At 46.5% G+C, this 16,594-nt stretch overlaps 5 protein-coding genes across 5 annotated transcripts; 4 read left to right on the top strand and 1 right to left on the bottom strand.

Moving 5' to 3' along the window:
* Positions 1 to 667: 667 nt before the first annotated feature.
* On the top strand, positions 668 to 1,427 carry L203_105371 (uncharacterized protein; the record flags this gene model as incomplete). The annotated part of the gene is made up of 6 exons (XM_066214739.1): positions 668 to 670; positions 867 to 879; positions 926 to 1,083; positions 1,131 to 1,234; positions 1,284 to 1,353; positions 1,407 to 1,427. 6 exons carry the CDS (start codon positions 668 to 670, stop codon positions 1,425 to 1,427), a joined length of 369 nt encoding a protein of 122 aa, XP_066070836.1.
* Positions 1,428 to 2,380: 953 nt separating this feature from the next.
* L203_105370 (40S ribosomal protein S22-A) lies at positions 2,381 to 3,223 on the bottom strand (the record flags this gene model as incomplete). Its single annotated transcript, XM_066214738.1, has 4 exons — positions 2,381 to 2,413; positions 2,467 to 2,693; positions 2,970 to 3,069; positions 3,191 to 3,223. 4 exons carry the CDS (start codon positions 3,221 to 3,223, stop codon positions 2,381 to 2,383), a joined length of 393 nt encoding a protein of 130 aa, XP_066070835.1.
* Positions 3,224 to 3,535: 312 nt separating this feature from the next.
* On the top strand, positions 3,536 to 5,031 carry L203_105369 (uncharacterized protein; the record flags this gene model as incomplete). Its single annotated transcript, XM_066214737.1, has 3 exons — positions 3,536 to 3,729; positions 3,783 to 4,623; positions 4,678 to 5,031. 3 exons carry the CDS (start codon positions 3,536 to 3,538, stop codon positions 5,029 to 5,031), a joined length of 1,389 nt encoding a protein of 462 aa, XP_066070834.1.
* Positions 5,032 to 8,497: 3,466 nt separating this feature from the next.
* Positions 8,498 to 11,039, top strand: L203_105368 (uncharacterized protein; the record flags this gene model as incomplete). Its single annotated transcript, XM_066214736.1, has 4 exons — positions 8,498 to 8,540; positions 8,894 to 9,124; positions 9,180 to 10,448; positions 10,513 to 11,039. 4 exons carry the CDS (start codon positions 8,498 to 8,500, stop codon positions 11,037 to 11,039), a joined length of 2,070 nt encoding a protein of 689 aa, XP_066070833.1.
* Positions 11,040 to 11,871: 832 nt separating this feature from the next.
* Positions 11,872 to 14,763, top strand: L203_105367 (uncharacterized protein; the record flags this gene model as incomplete). Its single annotated transcript, XM_066214735.1, has 5 exons — positions 11,872 to 11,996; positions 12,084 to 12,169; positions 12,673 to 12,876; positions 12,931 to 14,202; positions 14,267 to 14,763. The coding sequence occupies 5 exons, from the start codon at positions 11,872 to 11,874 to the stop codon at positions 14,761 to 14,763; spliced, it is 2,184 nt and encodes a 727-aa protein (XP_066070832.1).
* Positions 14,764 to 16,594: the final 1,831 nt, after the last annotated feature.

Genomic DNA, 16,594 nt, shown 5'->3' with positions numbered 1-16,594 from the left:
CACATGGGAATTCCCATGAGACCGATCCAAAGTCAATGAGTCCATGGTCATTAGGATACTCACATTTTCTGCTAACCATGCTTTGTGCAACTTCTCAGTTCTGTAACCAAAAAAGGATGCTTTTTTGTCCCATCTACTGTTCATTGCATCTTGTTAGCTAATCTCAACATGTTACTTCTCGTAGGTTTCCAGAGATCATGACCAACAACGCCATTGACGGACATCTTTATTGCACAGGTATCATGATGCTATCTTGGATAGAAGCTGATAATGCATCACTCTTTCCTCCATTACCAACTTTGATAGAGCGAACCTCTTCAATCCAAGTTGATGCCCAGCGTGGTTTGTCTTGATCTGTCTCAGACTAATGCTATTCGATAACTATAAAAATTCCGAGCTTAAACGCCGTTAACCTGGTACTACAAATCTGCTTATCACAGTGATTAGTTGATTCAAAGAGGTTGAAAGAAAGTAACAAATAGTGTATTACCGAAAGAGAAGATGAATATTGCTGACATCTGTCGATAGAGAACCATTCTTCGCCGGTACAAGTCCGTTCTGAATCCCTTGACTAACAATAATCCCAAATATTATCCTACACCATATAAGAACTTGTCATAAAAGCCTCGAGATTTAAGGCCTATAGAAAGAGGATTGAAGCAGCTAAATGGTAAGTAGGGAAGCATAAAGGAAGCTGGAATACTTTTGAGATACGGGTCCTTTATAGTTCTGGAGAAGTCAATAGTTTTATGTTTAAGAAACAAAGGAGTCCTGCCTTGCACCTATATATATAGAGTGGCAGAAATTATATTGTGAGCGGCTGCCAATCAGTCAGGTCCTTGAGAAACCAAGAGACTGTCTAATAGAACCTCTTCAAGAGTAAGCATTATCATTCAGGCTTTGTCTCATACTCATCTTTTTGTAGTGCCCTTGAATATAGATCATTTTGAAATCCACCATCCGTATGTAAACCCTCAGGAGCTCCCATTTCCAACCTATACGTTGCCCGGCGGGGGAAGATGCGCTGTCTACCCCAACGTGAAGACAAGATACAGAGGTCCCAATGTCGGATTTGGTGCTGGAGTGTGTTTCCATTCAGATTGGCCCGTACGGTAAACTGATAGTTATAGTTAATGGGGATGCCACATCCTCTTGGAACGCCACTGGCTTGGGGTGCCGGGACCGGTATCGACAATACTGCGGCAGCTTGGAGGAGATATTACGGTTTGGGAGGGTATATCCCATGCATTTCTCCGTCGAACCATATCTGATTCAGTTGATAGTTATTTGACAGGATATCCTCTTCATGGTCGAATGCCAGGCAATCCAGGGATTGGCCCTGGGTACTTCTCCGTAAGCAATTTACTTGCGAAGCAGTAGTTTTGCGTTGACAGTCGAAATTGCAGGGCTGGGGGATTCGAGACTGATATTTGTAGCAACGTACTGATATTCTTCAAGACTCAATCCTGGTGATGCACTTAGTTCAGCCATAGATTCATACGAATGGATCTTCGGCTTCGTCTTGTTGGAGTTTGGAAAGAGAAAGATGAATACGTTTGTTGTTTAAACATTTTACATGTACATCTTCGATTTACTTATCATTTGGCTGAATATCACGTGACATTGCTTCATTGTCATCTTCGTTTACATCTCTTGTGTCTACTTGCGGGTTTGCTCTAGTGTTGGGAGCTTTGTTATGCTTTCCTAGAAGGCCAAGCTCGACACGGCGTTGCTACAAGACACTCACGACGTCAACAACAGAGAAAGACCTGTAGACGCCAACTACGTAGACTAATAACGATGATAGAATATAAGGATTAGAAGAAGCAAGAGGTTTTAGTTGTTTCCCAATAGCAAGGAGAGAGCAACAACGTTTGATTTCTTGAAAGAGAAGATTATTGCAATGATGCAACTGTGATCGAGTCTATATTCTCTGAAGCTCCAGGCGGCATGAATGCCCACGACATTGGAAAAAGCAGGTGATAACAATGGGATTTGCATATAAAGCTATAATGAGGGCAAGACCTACACACCTGTCGACGGGCCAAGACTCAAACATCTCAACAGGATGATTAACACACCCAATGTAAAGGCCTTGTTTGGACTCCTGCGCAAATCACTACATGGTGCCCAAAAAGATTCCAATAGAAGAAATAGCCAGAAATTCTGAGAAACGAACGTCGGTTGAACAATTAAGGATCTAATCATAACGTCCTCAATAGACTGATAATCTCTCCTTGGAGCCGCGATGGCTCAAAACATGACCTACAGAGTAAGATGAAAAGTGACGTTAAACAGCAAGACAGTATGCTTATTGGTTCTGTTTACTCTCATGTCACATTGTCCAAATACAAGTGCAAACCTCAATGCATAAAACCCTTTAATAAACAAATGCAAGGATCTTACCACCAACCTACCCGTAACAGTCAGTGTGTAGCTTTGTAGAAAAAAACAAAAGGTGCTTACGTGCTTGTTACGGGCCTCAATGTGGTCCATGATACCGGCAGAGGTAGTGAGGATGATCTTGCCGAAAGAACGGGCAGGAAGCAAGGAGCTGACCCAGTTCTCGATGCCGTCAACAGGGACGTTGAACCTGGGAGAGATAACACCACACTTGTTCAATCGGCCATTGAGCTGAATAACAACCTTGCCACCACGGTGGTCGTCAATGATCTCAAACTCGCCAATGTAGCCTAAACAAATTTATAATCAGCTTCTGGATTCATGCAAACACACACAACAAGTAAAAGCCATGAACAAGAATGTCCTCCCCCAATCAGCCAAATTTACTTATTGCTCCGGCCATGCGGCCTTGAGCCGCAGAATTGGATTAGTTGAGGAGGTATCACAAAAAGTGTTATTATTCCGGAGACTTAAAGCCTCGCCTCGGTGAGATGAGCGTGTGGAGGCAGTTATAATCCGGATCCGAGCAGGTGTTTCTAGACTAAACATTTGGCAGCTCAACTCACCATGCTTCTGCATAACTTGAAGAACCTTGATGACAACCTTGGAGGAAGGACGGATGAGAACCTGACGCTTTCCTCGTCGCTCAGCGTTGACGATGTTGTTCTAACGTGCCAATCAGCATCGCACTCTCCCTCTATCCCTTGTATTTCCATAGACCGCTTTCGCTTCCTACGCTGTTGATTTTCTCATTCTCCCCATATCCACCTAGTGAATCTGTACTCACAAGAGCGTCATTGAGAACAGAGACTCGAACCATTTTGCCTTATTTTTAGGGTTTTCTGTTGAAAAAAAGGAGGATAAGTATTTGCACAGAAGTTTCTGATAACTCGATGCGGGTGTGCTTACTGAAGCAGCCGTAAAGAGTTTGATATCAAAAGATTTTTCAACAAGTCAAGGAAATTCAATTCTCAAAAAAATACTTGTAGTCAATCAGTTTCGATTTCGGGTATTGCGGAGATATAAGGATGTGGCGCAATCAATAACATTAACCTTCCATCTCAGTCGAGGGGGACTTTCTATAACATCTAGCAAGAAAAGGATGAATTTTGATAATTGTATTTTACAAAAAATGACTTTTTCGACAACAAACAGCAAATTAAAAGTTCATCCAAGCGCTCCAGTCCAAACAGCTGAAGGAAACAAGACCATCCGTTCCCAGTCAAAGAAAGAAAAAAGTGCTGTAAAGCAAGACACTGACGAGAGGGCTGAATTGAGCAAAGATGTGCAGAAGGCTGTCTTGGCTAGTCCATTGACTGTTGCTTGGTAAGCTTCCGGATGGCAAAGCTCAATCAGGATCGCTTAATGCTGTGATATAGGCCAAACATTTCGAGACATCTTCAAACTACCGTACTTCATCGTCTCAAAGAGCTTATACCAGCAGAAGTTGCAGAGTATCATGTTTCACGAGCCAGGTGTCATCAAAAGTCAAAACGACGCAAGCGAGCTTGCAAAAATGCAGATAAAAAAGTTGAGACCAACAATGCCAATTCTTTGAATCCCAAAGATCCGACAGTTATTCCAATCGAAATGGATAGTTGTATCGACGATATCCACTTGGCGAGAGAAGAGTTGGAGACGAATTCTGAGAAAAAACGCAAGCGAGCTATAGGGGAACAGGAAAAGGATTTGCCTAGGCATGGCCAGAAGCCCAAAGTCTTGTCTTGTCTTGTTTTCGGTATCAACGAAGTCATCAAGGCCCTTGAAAGACAGATAGACGAGCTGAAACTTCAAATTCTTGTGATGGGAGATGCACTAAACGCTGATCAGCCGGGCCGTCCATTTCACAAAGATAACTTATTACCAACCGCTCCTCGTTCTTCCTCTCCATTTTCTGACAATGAATCATCAAACAACGATGATCAGCAATCGCATCAGCGTCAATCAACGGCGCCTGTCAATTATATTATTGTCCCTTTATTCTCCATAAACCCTCAAGCTCTCGTTAATCCCATACCACAATACTGCGCCAATTACAATGCTTTGGTGTATCAACACGCACAACTATCAAAAACGGTCAGGACGAGAATTAAGAAGACAGATTTGGGAGACATAATAGGTGAGGAAAGGGAGGAGGTACGGGTCGTGCCCCTTGGAAATGTGGAGAAAGAATTGGCAGAAATGGCTGGATTGAGACGGCTGGCCTCGATTGGTTTACGTGTAAATCGTTCGATTATCCTCATGATATCCGGAAACGTACTTATATTTCTATAGCTATCTCATCCAGCCATAAACCGCATACGGGACCTTCTCCCTAAGAACGTTCTACATCCTCCGCGATACAGTATCACGTTGCCTTATCCTACTTCCAATCTCACCATCCACGCTGATGGGAATGATAAGATCACGCCTTCCCAGGTTAAGGAAAACATCAAACAGGCTGCGAAAGGATCATCGCGGCCCATACCTCTTGTGCATTATGCTCCTCTACATGTCAAGGGTATCATGACAAAGATGCCCGTCGACAGCGCTGCAAGAAAAGCAAAACGAATTGAGCAAGTCAGGAAGAAGAGGACTGAAGCAAAAATGAAAAAAGCTGAAAAGAAAGCAAAAGGACAGAAAGCTTAATGAAGGATTTACAATAAGTTCAAGTCCCACATGTCATTGGGTATCATTGGCCTATAATGTTTAGCTTTATGAGCCATTGCCATCTCACGCTTGCCTATTGATTATGCAGCTATGTTGTAAATTACATCATTAGTATTTACCCAAAAGGACAACACTACATGGATTTTCTTTATATAATGATTCCCTGGATTGCAGCGTATCTGCCAAACTATACGCAGTATTGGCGAATCGTTATGACTTTCATCTTGGAATCCTGATTTTTCCTATATTCAACCAACCATGTCTCTTTTGATTCCCAGATTTCTCTTCTATTCCCGGCCTTACATTTCCCATTTTTTTCTAAATCCACAATCTTCTCGTCTACCCCATGACGTTTTCTACTGTCTTCATACAATAATCATTCAGGAGCGAGAGATGAATCTTAAGACTTTGGACTGGATCCCTTACAAGCACATCTGTGTTAGGATGATGGCAGTAAAGGATCAGTTGAGCTGAGGACGATATGTGTGGCTGGTAGATGGATACAGTCAATCGACCTGGGCGAGATGGGCAAACCCCGAGACGATATAAAAAAGGACCTGCTGTTGATAGTTTCCCTAGGGAATGAATCTTGATAACCGTCTTTGTCTGTTTCAGTTAGACAATCCCCACTCAAGTTAAACCTCATCCCAACGTCAAAATCCAAGTTCCAAGATCAACCTCAATCTTGACAATCTGGTGTCAATTGCGAGTGCTCCGAGTGCAAGCATGGTTTCTGGGACGCTTTGTAATCCCACTGCACTGTGTAGGTAGCCGTCTCGTTCTAAGAATTGAGACCTGGTACGGTGATGTTGACAACCACGACCTTTTCTTTGTTGTGAAGCACTGCGTTGGAGAAATTCTTAGCCCACTGCGAGGGCTTAACTCGAACCGAGGAGGAAGAAATGACAGCTGGTCGCGTATAACCCGGTGATACAGCTCGCTTTCCGACTCTGATTCGCCTTTCAAGCCTTTCCTTGTAGAAAGTGCACGACAGGATAATGCCGGATAGTATCGTAGAATCTCAAGCCGCCAGTTGACGAGCCTCTGGCAGAGGCTACATCGTAACCTGCAAAGGTCACCCTCGAGGGTCATCCAAACATCCTCCGATAGTTACCCATAGAGAGACCTGTTTTTCTCCAAAGCATGTCGACGCTACCTGACAAGCTGTGTCAGGAATGCGGCACGCTTCTCGGGCCTCACGTTCTGGACGATAAATCGTATCCCAATGAGTGTAGGCGATTCTTGGACCGGAACTCCTGATACGATTAGCATATAATCGTATGGCTCGGGCCAGAAAAACCTGCCGAAATACCTACAAAAGCACAAACGACCCACCTTTTAGCCTTGCAAAGGGCAAGTGCTATGCTGTCTCGCTCGGTATGTGAACTGGCCTGCACACGCATAGAGATGCAGAGGGTGTACAGCGTTTTCCAAAACACCGTGTCGCTGGGCTTCTTTAGACTCTTCCAGTCGAAAACAGTGCAAGCACATGAAATGATACGTGGATAGAACCACGCTTCGTGCTATAAACAAGACAGCTAGAGAGATGTAGTGGTCGTAACTTGTGCAAGACCATTGCTGCAAGCGTGATAAGCTCCATTGGCGTGCGGACACTCCTCATCCATACGGTAGTGTCCGTATGAAGAGTGTCTTGGGTTATTACAAGTGCAAGCTTATAATTTTGTTATGAATGTATCATATATACATCCACGCGTATATTAACATTGCCATGGACGCGCTGCGGCGACCTCCGCTTTCTGTAATTGTGCTGTAGGTCTCGCCACGGCCAACGACATCTTCCAGCGTGGAACATACGCGTTCGCTGATTGCAGCATATATATATAAATTATCAATCCCCATTGATACTCTTTCCATACAACACCAATGCCAAATTTGCTGCTCTCCAACCACCCATCGGCATACTCTATAGACATACAACATACCACCACGCAACCACACACCCATACGCACTCACCTATGGACACCGCCACAAAAAATACTCTGCAAACACCTCCCAAACATCTTCATACGGTCTCACCACTCTATACGCCCATTTATCGCTACGCCACTCATGCGAGTACTCAACCCCATACAGCAGTTTACAGTACTCCCAGTACTCGGGATACCAGCCCGACTGCTCCCAATCAATAATGCTCACGACCCACCGAGGGCCGGGTGGATCTGAGATCATGATATTTCCAAGCGTAAAATCGCCATGAGTGAAATAAATGTGTCCCGTGTCGGGCAGAGATTCTCGAAATGGGCCTGTGACGAGTGGCACCCGCAAGGAACTAGTCATTAAAAGACTTGATGGTCCAAAACCGGCCCTCCTCATAATCAAGCTTGAAGAACCTATCGAGGACCGTCCCTCCGTTGACCGATCCTAGCACCGTCTTCAGCGCACTCTCCACTCATCACTCTGCGACATAACCCACCGATGAAGCAGTCCGACGAGCCTTGGCTCAGCCGTCTCAATTCCGAGACGATTCGATGTAAATCGCCGCATATAGCATTCTTATCCTCCTCCGTCAGCGTAGGCCATGCCGAGGCAGCGGCATATTCCGCCCCAACACCAACTGGATGCTTTCGTCAATGAACCAAGCCCATACCAGTCTCTGTGGTGCCACACCATCCATCATACTTTGGATAGACCTCACAGAATGTGTCTTTAATGTACCGGCCACTGGTAGTCTCTTTAGCACTCTAGATGGCAAAGAGAAAAGCAGACCCACCATATGTCTATACAAGTATGTATACAATAGGAATATCGAGAACAATGGTTGTGTCTATAACAATAAAGAGAATGTTCATGTCAAGGATTTGACTCCGTTTATAGATATAGCATGTAGAAAGGTAAAGTATAAACACGAATGTTTATGGAACTATGCTACGTGACACTTAGTTAGGCGTGCCAGTTACTCCGTAAGCCTATCTGCTTCTGACAATAACGCGATAGCGACTGTTTCTAATAATCTCGTTGTATTTATTGTACATACATAAGTAGCATAGCTTACACCTGGTTTGTTCTTTGCCACTTGGAGTGATAAAGTACAAACCAGTGGTTGGAGCCATAACACATACATTCTAATACGGTCTTCATTTGTACATGCGCGGTTCTCTGTTTCCTTCTTAGATGTATATATATGTATATACTGGCTCGTCTATTGATAATCGTTCTCCAGTGATGTATCATACGTCCTAGCATACGTCAAACCTCTAATTCTTATTCCTATCTTTTCATCCTCCAATATTGCAAAGTCAGAGACATCCATTTATCTATCTAACCATCAGTCTCTATCAACCTCAGTTAAACCAGCCAAACGACCAATCCACCCATTCGTGATAGAGTGACGGAACTAATCGATCCAATTGTTATGTAAAAGATTTGACCCCGTTTATATAGATGACATTAGAAAAAGAATAACAAGAGTAACAAAAGTTTCTAATGGGGCTAGATGTAATTACGTCAGCACTCTGCACTGCGACTGGTAAAGACGGTCGATAAGTCCATCAACGAAGGACGCTTGGAGGATAAGGAAATGGATATAGATAGATAAACCGTAGAATGTTTTTATATGATATACATCATTTCTATGCATAACCAGTGCTAGATTTGCTGTATTGAAACGCCGTTCACGCATACTATTCACGTATTTATCATAACAAAACGCAGTGTGGCACTCCTGTGCCTTCACGCGCCTAATTTTATAGCTCGTAGTTTAGTTGAAATAGTTGTTATTACCATTTTACATTCTTTTTTATATCTGCTCTCTATATAAAACCAGTCAATTCGTTAACAACTGTACGCACAACCGTGGAACCTGATACAAAGCTCATTTAGCATCTGCCCTCTCTCTTTCCTCACAGAACGACTCTCATTCAACTTTGTCTCTACCTCTGCCTTTCAGTGCTTTCCTTCTGCCCTCAGGTGCGTCCCTTGGCATTCCTGACATCCGTCGAATACTAACCTTGTCGTTTCTTTCGTTCTCGCCTATCCAGCCATCCCGTCCATCCACAACATCATCTCTACTACCCAACCCTCCAACACAAAAAAACGAACGACCCACAAAGAGTAAGCCCATCTAGCCTTTGTGGTCTCTTCTCGTTGCTAACCGTTCGTTTCGCAGTGTCGTTTGATTCCTCCAGCAGCTTCAGCGAGGACTTTCTCGACTCATGTGAAGATGCGTCCAGAACAAGGGGCTCCTGGTTTTCCCTCACTTCTCCCTCCACCCTCGTCCCCTTCTCCCTTACCACCTACCACGTCGCCCAGCTCAAATTCGATGAGGACGACGAGGCCTATGTCTCTAGCGCGAAACGCCTCTCCGCCTCCTACGCAAACGCCGCATATGACTTTTACGGCACTCCTAGTGGTGCTCTGTGCGTCTACAAGAACGGAGACGCCTGGCCCGTACGCACCGGTCCCGAGTCCCAGCGGATTATCAGAGAGGCTCGCGGCGTCCATGGTCATCCCATGCAAGCCGTCTGGAGTGAGCTCGGCGAGCGTGTTTGCGCTCTGCTCGACGACAAGCAGGTTCGTTGGACATCGATAGACGTCGTTGCGTTCGCAGAGGCGGGAAAGAGGACATTCAGCCCGCTCCTCATCTGGATCGGTGTCAAGCCGGAGTCGCTCGCCTACGAGCTTGCGAATACGGCGGCGGAGGCGGTCCACTTCTTGATAACGGAGGCTGGCTTCAGTGACTTTGAGGTTGGCTTCCGCGAATCCGTCGTGACCCGCTCCGTTGATGGCCCCAAGATGCTGTCTGTTAACTTCTTTAACGACTCTGTTCCCAAGTTCCGCAAGCCCTTCACTCCCGCGCTAGGTCTCTCCATCGCGCCTTTCAAGACTCCTCACTTTGAGGGCACCGGCGCTCTCTACTTGCGCGAGAGCAAGGACAGCAAGCGCGTCTTCCTCCTCACCTGCGCTCACGTCGCCCGACCTCCTCCCGTCAACCACAACAAGGGCCTCGCTCGCAAGACCACGAGCCAACCCCGCGAGCAGGTCATCGTCCTCGGCGATTGGGGCTACGACAGCGCCTTCACCAGCATAATGCCTGCCATCCGCTGCCTGGACAGCTCCATCAGGGTGCGGCAGGGCGTGCTTTGCCAACTGGGCGAGCCCGAGGAGGGCGAGGATAAGAGGATCAAGCAGGAGCGAGACGAGCACCTGGCACTGGTGAAGGACTGGAAGAAGGAAGTCGGCGAAATTGACAAATTCTACCACGAGATTAAAAGTGGATGGTCCAAACCCAGCCAGCGTGTTATTGGCGAGGTCATCCACGTTGAGCCTATCGAAGCCAGCGTCGCACCTCACGGGTTCTCAGCGGACTGGGCTCTCATCGAGCTCTACAACGACAAGTTCGACTGGGACACGTTCCCGGGAAACAAAGTGTACATCGGTACGTTTTCCATCTTGGCCGGTATCGTCTGGCGCTTTTAGCTGACCATTGGATTCCTCTGCAGGAGGCAACCTCTCGTCGGAATACGGCAGCACTATGTTTCCCCAACCGGAGGACCGGGCCAAGTACAAGTGCCCAACGGACGGTCTTCTCCAGGCATTCGGTGTCATACAGCTGGAAGAGATCAACAACCCCCAGCAACTTGACGGCAACGGAGAATCGTGTCTTCTCGTCGTCAAGAACGGTCTCGCGACGGGCACCACCATCGGTCGAGCCACGGGGATAGAGTCTTTCACCCGCATCAACAACGAGCACGGGATTGAGGAGACGTCGAGAGCGATCGCGGTCCTCCCCTACAGCAACAAGACCAGTTCGTTCTCCGCCTCCCGCAATAAGACCGGTCCGTTCTCGGCCTCCGGCGACTCGGGTTCTATCGTCCTTGACAGGAACGGCCGTATTCTCGGGATGATCACCGCAGGTGCTGGCGTCACCGACAGTACCGATATCACTTATGTCACGCCATACTGGCACATCGAGCAGGAGATCAAGAAGCACTTTCCCGAGTCCTTCCTCTACGAGGTGGTGAAGTAGGCCGTCGAGATTCGCGCACAACGGGCTTTTCTCGTCTCATGGCGTCTCGTCTTATCACGCTATGCTTGTTGTCGATGCCGACGCCGTGGGTTGCAGTTCAGTGCCATGGATCTGGACATTGGGACATGTCTGTTCATATCGACTGCGTGTTCGTTTCATCTTGTGCAGAGGACAGGTTTCCAAGGCGTTATTTCTGTACTACTGCATATCTGGTTTTCATTTGTACATCTGCTGTTCTTGGTTTCCATCTTGGGTATATCTACCTGTTGTTTTACTTGTAGCTTTTTCTCTAGTGATGTATCGTATATCAACACCTACTCTTGTCTTGACCAACCTTTGTCCAATCTTGTAGAGTCATAGATACTCATCTCTCTGCCTTATTCCGATATACCTTGACCTTTTTCCTTAGCTACAACTGTCTGTTGCCTTGTTAGGCATTCAACTCTCGGTAACTCGGACCTGCAACCTCCAATTCATGACGTTCAGTTTGGTCTTGTTCTCTATTCTCTTTGCTTTCCCCGTGTAGCTAACGTCGTCCCTCGCCTAGTCGCTTACATGTTATTTGTACTGTTACTTTGCAGCGAACAATGTTTGTATTAGGCTTATGACCTGCGTGCGATGAAGTCAAGTTCTATCTCAAGATTAAGCTTCGACGTAGGTACTTGTTAATGTACATCCTGGTTTCTTGAGGTTTATTGCTCTGAATTCCATCTTGTCAACAGAGACGATGTTTCAAGATAAGTTACTAATCATCCTACGCAATGGTTAATTAAGCTCCTTTGACTATATAAAGTCGTACCAACCTTATATATATTCTCACATTTTAAGTTAAATGTATCTCTCTTGTACTCTTCTTTTGACATCTTCCAATAAGTATCCGTCGCGATGGCTTCAAAGAAGTATCCCGGTCGACTGTACCCATAATCAGCACCCTCCTGCCTTCAACACACTGTCCATGTATGTCACGTTTTGTTGAAGATAAATTTTTGGTTTTTATGGGTGTCAATGACATTTTTGTAACTGAACTTATCCTGATATTTCTAGATGGAACTGGAACAACCCCTTAATCCCACATAATACCGATAGTGGCGGCATTATTACTAACATAAATGGATTAAACGTCCTACACTGTAAGTGCATCGCCGTATATGACGCTTATAGAGGCGCTGCGGCGACCTCAGCTGTGTTGTGTAGCTTACTGCAGGTCTGACTCTGTCCACCATATTAGTCAACCTGGAACAAGCGTTTCCCGAGCAGTAGCTGAGGATATATAAGGAGGAATATCATAATCTATCTTTCCTTTAGATACTTCATTTCGATGCAACACCAGTGCTAGATTTGTTGTATTAGGAACACTCGTTGGTATATTGGTAGACGTACAATATACCAACACAAACCCAGTGTGGCACCTAGTGCTTTCAGATAGGCATGTGAAAGACTGGCACGCCTAATTTGATAGCTCGTAGTTTATTTGAAGTTATTGTTATTACCATTTTACATTCTCTTCTATATCTGCTCTCTATACAAAACCCGTCTAACCGTTCACAACGTTATGCACAGCCGTAAAACCTGATATCAAAACTTTCTGGCATCTGTCCTCTCTCTGTATCCGCATCCGCAGAATAACTCTTAGTCGACTTTGCCATTGGTTCTCTCTGTTTCCGCCTTTCAGAAGTTCTCCTTTGCTCTCTGTTGCGTCCCGTTGGTGTTTTCCCATTTCGTCGTATTCTTAACTTCACGTTTCCTCTCCATCTTATCCAACCATACCGTCGTCTACCAACGACATCTTCGCTGCCTCGCGACCCTCTGATACAACAAAAGGAACCATTCACAACTAGTAAGCCGTTTTAGCCCTATGGTCTCTTCTCGTTGCTGACCGTTCGTTCCGCAGTGTCGCTTGACTCGTCCTACGGCCTCAGCGAGGAATTTCTCAAGTCATGCCAAGAAGTCTCCGGAACACTGAGCCCCTGGCTTCCTCTCACTTCTCCCTCCACCCTCGTCTCCTCCTCCTCCCTTACCACCTACCACGTCGCCCAGCTCAAATTCGACGAAGACGACGAGGCCTATGTCTCTAGCGCGAAACGCCTCTCCGCCTCCTACGCAAACGCCACCTACGACTTTTACGGCACTCCCAGTGGTGCTCTGAGTGTCTACAAGAACGGAGATGCCTGGCCCGTACGCACCTTTCCCGAGGCGTGGCGGATTATCAGAGAGGCTCGCGGCGTCCATAGCCATCCCATGCAAGCCGTCTGGAGTGAGCTCGGCGAGCGTGTCTGCGCTCTGCTCGACGACAAGCAGGTTCGTTGGACATCGATAGACGTCGTTGCGTTCGCAGAGGCGAGAAAGAGGACATTCAGCCCGCTCCTCATCTGGATCGGTGTCAAGCCGGAGTCGCTCGCCTACGAGCTTGCGAATACGGCGGCGGAGGCGGTCCACTTCTTGATAACGGAGGCTGGCTTCAGTGACTTTGAGGTTGGCTTCCGCGAGTCTGTCGTGACCCGCTCCGTCGCTGGCCCCAAGATGCTCCCCTTTGACCCGATCAAAGTCTCTGTTCCCGAGTTCCGCAAGCCCTTCACTCCCGCGCTAGGTCTCTCCATCGCGCCTTTCAAGACTCCTCACTTTGAGGGCACCGGCGCTCTCTACTTGCGCGAGAGCAAGGATAGCAAGCGCGTCTTCCTCCTCACCTGCGCTCACGTCGCCCGACCTCCTCCCGTCTATCACAACAAGGGCCTCGCTCGCAAGACCACGAGCCAACCCCGCGAGCGGGTCGTCGTCCTCGGCTGTTCAGGCTATGACAGCGTCCTCACGAGCATGATGCGCGCCATCGGTGACCTGGACTTTTCCATCAGGATGTGGCAGAACCTGCTTCGCCGACTGGGCGAGTCCGAGGAAGATGAGGATGAGTCGATCAAGAAACAACGGGATAAGCACTTGGCGCTGGTGGAGAAAGCGAGATGGAAAATCAGCCAGACTGACAAGTTCCACTCCGAGATTCTTAAAGAATGGTCCACTCCGAGCCAGCGTGTTATTGGCGAGGCCGTCCACGTTGAGCCTATCGAAGCCAACGTCACACCTCACGGGTTCTCAGCGGACTGGGCTCTCATCGAGCTCTACGACAACAAGTCCGACTGGGACACGTTCCCGGGAAACAAAATGTACATCGGTACGTTTTCCATCTTGGTCGGTATCGTCTGGCGCTTTTAGCTGACCATTGGATTCCTCTGCAGGAGGCAACCTCTCGTTGGTGGACTACGACATGATTATGTTCCCCCAGCCGGAGGACCGGGACAAGTATGAGTGCCCAGTGGACGGTCTTCAGGCGCTCGGTGTCATACAGCCAGAAGAGATCCGCAATCCCCAGCAACTTGACGGCAACGGAGAATCGTGTCTTCTCGTCGTCAAGAACGGTCTCGCGACGGGCACCACCATCGGTCGAGCCACGGGGATGGAGTCTTTCTTCCGCATCTACAACGAGCACGGGATTGAGGAAACGTCGAGGGCAATCGCGGTCCTCCCATATAGCAACAAGGCCAGTCCGTTCTCTGCCCTCGGCGACTCGGGTTCTATCGTCCTCGACAGGGACGGCCGTATCCTCGGGATGATCACTGCTGGTGCTGGCACTGCCCCATTAATCGATGTTACCTATGTCACGCCATACTGGCACATCGAGCAGGAGATCAAGAAGCACTTTCCCGAGTCCTTCCTCTACGAGGTGGTGAAGTAGGCCGTCGAGATTCGCGCACAACGGGCTTTTCTCGTCTCATGGCGTCTCGTCTTATCACGCTATGCTTGTTGTCGATGCCGACGCCGTGGGTTGCAGTTCAGTGCCATGGATCTGGACATTGGGACATGTCTGTTCATATCGACTGCGTGTTCGTTTCATCTTGTGCAGAGGACAGGTTTCCAAGGCGTTATTTCTGTACTACTGCATATCTGGTTTTCATTTGTACATCTGCTGTTCTTGGTTTCCATCTTGGGTATATCTACCTGTTGTTTTACTTGTAGCTTTTTCTCTAGTGATGTATCGTATATCAACACCTACTCTTGTCTTGGCTAACCTTTGTCCAATATTGTAGAGTCAGAGGCATCAGAGTGTCATGAAAAGTACGAATAACTACAATCCACGCCCTGAGCGAAAAAGTTGCAGTAATGCAATCAGAATTGCATTATTATCTATTGCCTATATTCCTGTCATCATTCCAAAGTTATTACACAGAGGTATTGTCAGAAACACAGCAAGCAAGGATGGTGGAGGTTGTGTGTTGGGTTGGATACACCGGACAGGAGATGTATATAAGGATAGACAACCCAGAGACACAACCCCAGAGAATGAATCTAGCTTTCTGTCTCTATATATCATAACTCAACTACTAAGTAGTATCTCGTCCCAAGGGCATAAGCGCTATAACCACCCGAGTGACCTAGTCGTCATGAATATTAGCAATAATTAATATCCAAGCTCTGTACCAAAAGGTCACAATAATGCAATCTACGTTGCACTATTACTTATTGGCTATATTCCATGTCATAGTTCCAAGGTTCTGACACTAGTCTTGACAGGTATATGGAAGGCATCTGGTGTACCACACTAGGTTTGTTGTTGGTATATTGTATATCTAACTAATATACCAACGGGCGTTCCAATACAGCAAACCTAGCACTGGTTATACATGAAATGAAGTATCTAAGGTAAAAGTATTCTATGGCCTATATATATATATCCATTTCCTTATCCTTAAGTGCTTTTCGTTGACGGTCTTATTTCCGGTCTTTACCAGTCGCAGTGTAGTGCTGATGCACTTACATTGGGATAGTCAATTCTAAACATGTTCAATTGCACATTGTACATCAGAAATGAGTTACTGTCAGAAAATGGGTGTAGTCGATTCTAATGAGGAAAAAGACGGAAGCAAATGTTTCAAGTGAAATTGGAAAGCCACTTCCGCCTTAACGTTTATAACACCTTCATTTACATTTATATTTCTTCTCTCATAGTTCAGTTACTGACGAATATGCATATCTTTAAGTGAAGGAGACCACTGGTATATCCATAAGCACTTTAGTGGCAAAGGATAAACCAGGAGTCAACTATGCTACTTATATGTACAACGTTCAGGGTTCAGACGAGAACAATAAGTATAACGAGACAATGAATACCATAGATAACTCATGTTGTCAGAAGCAGATAGGCTTACGGAGTAACTGGCACGCCTAACCGGATGCCACGTAGTACAGTTCCATAAACATTCATGTTTATACTTTACCTTTCTACATGCTATATCTATAAACGGAGTCAAATCCTTGACAGTTCACCAGCATCACGTGACCTTGTGAACGATTGGATGTCAGGAATGAGGTTGTTCTTGGGCTTGGTCTGGGAGTGCTTGGGACTTGTGGATTATGTAGGAGTATCTATCTGAAATAGACTCAGACAGCTATGAAGATTGATTCCTTGGGGAACTATGAACCACAATCCCTTCCTTATATCTTGTTTGCTCTGCATCCAGAAGCCAGGTTCTAGTTCAACCAACTATACCATTCTGAGGCATACACTG

Source organism: Cryptococcus depauperatus, chromosome 7 (assembly GCF_001720195.1).
Source record: "Cryptococcus depauperatus CBS 7841 chromosome 7, complete sequence".
Classification (NCBI taxonomy): Eukaryota; Fungi; Basidiomycota; class Tremellomycetes; order Tremellales; family Cryptococcaceae; genus Cryptococcus; species Cryptococcus depauperatus.
Note: the sequence above shows the minus strand (reverse complement) of the source record. Positions and strands in the feature narration are given on the sequence as shown.